This window comes from Aulonocara sp. 'chitande type north' Nkhata Bay, linkage group LG18 (genome assembly GCF_057382095.1).
Source record: "Aulonocara sp. 'chitande type north' Nkhata Bay isolate Kocher_YH1m ecotype deep benthic linkage group LG18, A_spYH_male_GT1.1, whole genome shotgun sequence".
NCBI lineage: Eukaryota > Metazoa > Chordata > Actinopteri > Cichliformes > Cichlidae > Aulonocara > Aulonocara sp. 'chitande type north' Nkhata Bay.
In genome coordinates this window covers 28,580,506-28,586,505 of record NC_141361.1, presented here as the reverse complement: position 1 = coordinate 28,586,505, position 6,000 = coordinate 28,580,506, and the positions used below count along the sequence as shown (strand labels likewise).

At 44.4% G+C, this 6,000-nt stretch overlaps 1 protein-coding gene across 1 annotated transcript; it reads right to left on the bottom strand.

Annotated features, from left to right (window-relative positions):
• Positions 1-360: 360 nt before the first annotated feature.
• LOC147308870 (kidney mitochondrial carrier protein 1) lies at positions 361-5,996 on the bottom strand. The gene is made up of 9 exons (XM_086272443.1): positions 5,738-5,996; positions 5,494-5,641; positions 5,109-5,203; positions 4,749-4,834; positions 3,881-3,976; positions 3,667-3,791; positions 3,009-3,132; positions 2,037-2,117; positions 361-1,578 (listed from the first exon to the last, which is right to left on the bottom strand). Exons 1-9 carry the CDS (start codon positions 5,799-5,801, stop codon positions 1,537-1,539), a joined length of 861 nt encoding a protein of 286 aa, XP_086128569.1. The 5' UTR covers positions 5,802-5,996; the 3' UTR covers positions 361-1,536.
• Between the last annotated feature and the right edge of the window lie 4 nt (positions 5,997-6,000).

Here is a 6,000-nt window from a genome sequence, read left to right as displayed (position 1 = left end):
CGAGGCACAGATCCACGCAGAGACCTGCGCGTTCGCTGCGGCGCCTTCCACTCCCCTGAGCTCCTCAAACAGCTCTGATGAGGGAAAACTGGGGAATTTACCCACAGAAATAAAACAATTACATCTTATATTCCCCCTGAAAAATTCATAACGTTCGTGGGATGCCGCTTGAACACGTTTGAAAGGAACCAGGCGATCCCCGAGAAACACGACTGTGCTAGATTTGTGGCCTCAAAGCTGAGGTTTGGGAATTAAAACAACAAAAACTCATAATAAACAGATACTGGTGTATTCAGTTATGCTGAGGTGAGTGTGTAGCTCCACAGTGCCACACTGTGGTACCAGGAAAGGACAATACTGTGAAAAATCCATGTCCTTTATTTTTAATCATTTCAAATATACATGGGGCATTTACATCAACAAGGTATAACAAAAGTTACACTGGCTTATACTTTGGCAGCAGCAATAGCTCACACACACGCATACACACATAACAGCCAGCGGCATATTCATTCCTCACAATAAAAGCTCACATTTACAGCAAATGCAGTATATAGAAATACATTTGGCGTTAATTGCGGCTCGCGTGCAGCAGTTTGGGCGCCTTAAAGCATAAACAACGGCACGGCAGCCGGCTTAGCGGGCTGAACCTGGAGCTGATATAATACGTAGGTTTATGTAACTTTTTTTTCCTCCAGCAGACCAAATGATAACATAACGGGGAGCACAGTCAACCCTCAGCTGCCTGAGGTCACACTCACCGTCTCCACTTGCTGGCATGAGAGACCACTAATCACCACATATGGACAAGGAGCTGTTTATGAAACTCATTTATTACAGCACGCCAGGATTATTCCCAGCTCTTTGCTAAACACCTCAGGGAAAACTCTTTGAAATAATTTTACCTTTTCACACACCCGTCTCTTTAAATTTAGAAACACATAAATTAATAAAAAAAACTAAACAAAAAAACCCAAATACAACATTCACATTTAAGTTTGTCACCTCGTGCACACTAAACATCTTTTCAATCTATTCATAAAGGGAGTGATTATGGCGATTGTCAGCTGCTGTCCTTATGCAGCGTAGAGCTCAGACAGCCCCGCATCTCAAACTAAGGCACTCGGTTATAGAGCACTTAAAAAGTGTAGAAGCCTCGTGTTTTCCCTGTGACTTTAGAGCCACCTTTAAGCAAAGTTCCTGGGACTGTTGGTTCCCAGTCAGTAAATCAGGCCACGTGAATCTGAGGGAATTGTATAGCAAATGTAAAGTTGCTTAGCCTGACGTAGCATTTAGATGAGAAAAAGTATGAAATACATGGATCTGTGTGTGTGCTGTGTCCACATTCACCATAGGCTTCAGGAGACACTCCAGACACGAATCTGGCAAATTCACATTCTGACCCTTCAAGCAGGTCTACATGTGCGTTCCCCTTTCCCCTTGCTGGTTCCATCAAGCTCGCTTTCCCAATCTTGGTCCTCTCAGCTCCTCTTGGAGCGTGCGCTCACACTCATCTCCGCCATGTTGTTCTGCTGATCACACGCTGATCTGCTTCAGCTGTTCATAGGTGAGGAAGAACTGAAAATTGGAGTAAAGGAACTTAAGAAAAAAGAGGAGTGGACTTTGTTTTTTTTGGTCAGAATGAGTGGCACCACCGAGTCTCTCTTGTTACTTTAATTTCTGCTCCAAAAAGAACTAATCTCATTAGATCTTTCAGGCCTGGTTGGAGCACAGTGAGTATCTGCCAGCCTTTATTTCCCTGTTCAATCACCTTTAATCCAGTCTTAGCCTTTGATAATGTTCACTCTCCACACCTTTCCCTATTTCCATCACATGCAGCTATTTGCCTCTAATCAGTACCAGTAGTTTCACAGAGTTAATAAAAGAGTTAGCGAGCGTTTAACAAAGCCTTCCTCAGTGAAACAAAGGCAGCAAATACATAAGAGAATTTCCTACAGTTTAGAAGGTGTCGCACCACAGAGGATATCTATCTATATATACAGATCACAACATCTGTGTGGAGTTGGAAAGGATACAATGATGTTCCATGGTCCTAGGCGCAGCCAGTTGGGGAAGAAACCCTTGTAGAGGGCCATGAAGCCTTCAGAGCGCCACGTCTGAAAGAAGAAAACAAACACTCTTTACTCTCTGATGATCACCCACTCTGCGCATCTATTTACAGGAACTGAAGAACGAGTGAAATTAAGGTCTGATCTGGATATTCAACTTTGCTATGACAGTAATTATGTACCATCAAGAAAAAAAAAAAATCATACATGACCAACTAATGGAAATGTCTAAACTTCACAGCTGCTGAAAGTCATGAAGATGTCTGCATTTTAAAAAGTATTCCACAGCTCAATAAAGATGGGCTTTTGCATGAAAAACCAAACCACTAGATCCTGTACTTCCCAGAATGCTCCTCTCTTTTTGCTTAACTGTCTCCCCTGCACTAATTTTCATCAGGGATCATTTTCTCACATTTTACATGTGATACAAATAGAGCACAAAATTAGTTCAGGCCAGTCACAAAGTGACGTTCAGCCTAATTCTCGATCCACTCCAGCTGACAGCCCTGTCGATGCTCTCCTACACATTCTAATGACAAATCAAATATAAAGTACAGCATTTAAGCTGCTTCACCTTATCCGCAGTTGCTGCACATCTGCAAGCCACTTTGTACCCTACTCCAAATTAGCCTTCATGCTGATTCTGAATTTCCATATATGTGCATGAATGAAAGGGCGAGAAGGTCAGCACCGTATTATTACTGCAGACGGAAATATCAATCTTCCTTTGAAACATCGATTACATTTGTTTTTAGGGCTGAAGAAGCATCTTGGATGAGAGCTGAAATATCTTCACAAGCTTAAAGCAGTCCAAGTGCCTTCTTTTTCAAGACTGTGTCTGTGTTTACATGATGAGAAGACTTGATTCAAAAATCGATGGAGTAACTCTTTACCTAGAGGGCAACAGAATCTAAGCACGTTTCAGGGGTTCTGACTGACCTGCAGCAGACAGTCTAATGTTCCCTGGTACAGCGCTCCTCCTCTCTGGTTCATCATGCGTGTCCGGACCACGTCCACTGGATTTGATGCCAGAGCCCCCGCCAAGCCGCACACAAAGCTGGACCTGTTGACCATAAGGGTAAATGCATTATGTCCCTTAGCTATGTTGCTGGTACTAAAAACAGTCTTTATGGTAGTGTGTACACCACCAGTACAAACAGAAAATATTCTCAGCCTCGTCCAAGTACCCACATGGCATTTGCTGCTATAAATACAATCACTGAAGTCTCTGGCAGGTACAAACTTGGCATCACTGCAGCTCTGAGCAGACATCCTGAAATAACTAAGAGGAATACTGTGAAATGGTTTCCGCTGGGAGTGCTGAGTAATCTCTACAATACAGCACAATACCTGTCTGTATAACAGATATTCTCAGGAAGACCTTTTTATTTTAAGGATTTTTATGAAAAAACAAAACAAAAAAACAACAACAAAAAAAACCCTTCCTTTCAAACAATGAGCCAAAATCTGTATTTGATCTGTTTTTCTGGCTCGAGTCCACCTGAATGTATTAGAATACGCCCCACTTGCAAGCAATTTCCTGAATGTTATTGCACCACATGACACGATAGCCAAAGAGGAGCCAGTTCAAACTCACAAGAAGTGTGTGTACACGGTGTCCCCCATGTAACCTGACAGGATGAGATGCTTCTTGGTGAGGTCGTAGACTGGAAGCTCCACCCCGACCACGATAGCTGCCCTCTGAGCTGTTAGAGAGACACCCTGATGCGGAGAGAGAAAAGGTTAAAGTTGGGTGCCTGTACTATCTCAATGCTGTATATACTGCTGTCATTTTTGAAGCTTCTCTGCACCTTCCACAGTCCTCTGGTCCCCTCCTCCTGGTAGATATTAATGAAATTGCCCATCATACTGCCCTGGATCACATTTCCCTGAGCTTGCATGCGGATCTGGGAGGACAGAAAGAGGTGAATGTTACGAAGTTGAACTTGAAAAGGGCAAGAGTGCACAAACGATGTGTAACGCTGCAAAGCCAACTTAGGGGAGTGTGTATTTCTTGGGCTTCTATTGGAATTTAAAAGTTTGCTGGAATTGTTTTTGGCAAGCTCAGTACTCAAAAGTATTTTCCCAATCCCCACTTCCAAGAACCCTCCAGCCCATCCTTGACTTGTTAGCAAATCAGGCCTGGTTTATTTCTTGGCTCAGTGAAAGGCTTGGCATGCGCAGCTAGTACGCAATGTGATCAAAACATAATGTTCCCCAACAGCAGGCCCGTGTATTACCCTGTTAACCCTTAATAGACTGCAGACAGAAGGTCATGTGGCTTACAAGGAGTTTAAAAAAAAGCCACGCCTAGCCAGGACACAGTCTGAGCACAGACAAGCACTGGCAGTCCTGCACGCATATCATTTACAGAACACTATGCTAAAACTGTGAGGTTTCACTCTATAAATAACACATAATTGAGGTCACAGGGACACCTCGGTGCCCTTCATTCCACTTAACAAAAGTTAAGACTTGGGGAAAAAAAGAAGACATTGCTTCCTCAAGACTACAACTCCTTATACAACAGAACAAAAGTGAAAAAGCTGCAGTCTGTATCTGCAAAAAAAATGGCTCCAGGCCTCACCACAGTTCCAAAAACCTGTCAGACGTGTCCTACTGCCATCTGATAAAGAGAACACAAGATCCGAAACGACCCTCATGTGTGTAAATAGTTACCTTAAGCACATCAGTAGGGTTGGCGATGGAGGAGGAGATGACACCGGAGAGAATGCCACACAACACATTAGTCAACAGCGTCTCGTCTGAAAGAGAAGAGCGAGTGGGAGGCAGGCTGTAACTGTGAACAAGCTGCGTTTGATATTGGGCAGCAGTCAGTTTTCAGTGTTTCACTGCAGGCGCTGACTGTTACAAAGAGCTCTCAGATGAGGAAAAGTGAGGATACATGTTTAAGTAGGTCACACACGTGCACATCTGTGACCTTCAAGAGGAATGTGCACATGTTGCCATAAACAGCAGGCTGAGTGTGTGGTTGTGTGTGTGTTTGTTTCAGACAGAGAAAGAGAAACTGAGACTCACCCTCTGGCCTTTCAACCAGTAGCCTCTTAAAGCTCTGGTATGTGCCAATTTTTATGGTCCCGTAGGAGGCCTGCCGTAGCATGGCAGGAGCAATCCTGCAACAAAGGAAGTTTACTTTCATTACCCAGTTCAGCAGTATCTCTGAAGGTTTTTGGCTAATCTAAAACAGAGCTTCTCTTTCGAGAGAAGAGGAAGAGGTTTTGATGTGGCTGTCAGCAAAAAAGGAAGTGTACCGAAAGAGAGGAAGTGTAAAAATTTCTGAACATACAGAAACACACAAGGAATTTGTTGAAAAGCTTTGTCAGATCTTAATGCAGTTACGTTTGGGAGCCGAGGCTATGGAGACCCCACGTACAACACTAGCATGCGAGTCCGTCCTACTGACCCTGAATACAGAGCTCGGAGCCCCTCCTCTCTTCCGATTCTCATTATAGCGTGCAGCATGCCTCGGTAGCGGATCTCTCGGTACTTGCTATCGCCCACCTGACCTTGTACCTGAAGGCGCGTCTTGGCTAGGTCGATTGGAAATGTTCCTGCAACACAGAGCATTGTATTAACACTCACGCGACACTGTAAATAATTAATAATCAACAGGAAGTCACGCTGCTCGGCCTAGCTGCATCACTCACCACATTCCGCCGTCACTGAAGCCAACCCGCCGAAAACAAAGGGCTTCCAGTTGACGTTAGACATCTTCCCACGCTAGTACCGAGTGCACTGTTAAAAACCACCGACTAGCCGCTGATTAGAGAGGAAGGTAGATGGGTTGGAAGGGGCAGCAATGCTAACAGTGGGGTTACTACCACCAACTTGAAAGCCGCGTTTCAGTCTGGGGAGCCCAGCCCAACAGCCCTCCTCCCCTGCTGAGTTGGAAAGGAGCCCCGCCCCCTCT

What these genes read in the sequence shown, in the direction of transcription:
- LOC147308870 (XM_086272443.1), bottom strand. Translation starts at nt 5,801, where the DNA reads ATGTCTAACGTCAACTGGAAGCCCTTTGTTTTCGGCGGGTTGGCTTCA. An exon ending in ACTGGTTGAAAGGCCAGAGG is followed by an intron (nt 4,835 to 5,108) that starts GTGAGTCTCAGT and finishes CTTCTCTTTCAG; the next exon opens with ACGAGACGCTGTTGACTAAT. An exon ending in ACCCTACTGATGTGCTTAAG is followed by an intron (nt 3,977 to 4,748) that starts GTAACTATTTAC and finishes CTGTCCTCCCAG; the next exon opens with ATCCGCATGCAAGCTCAGGG.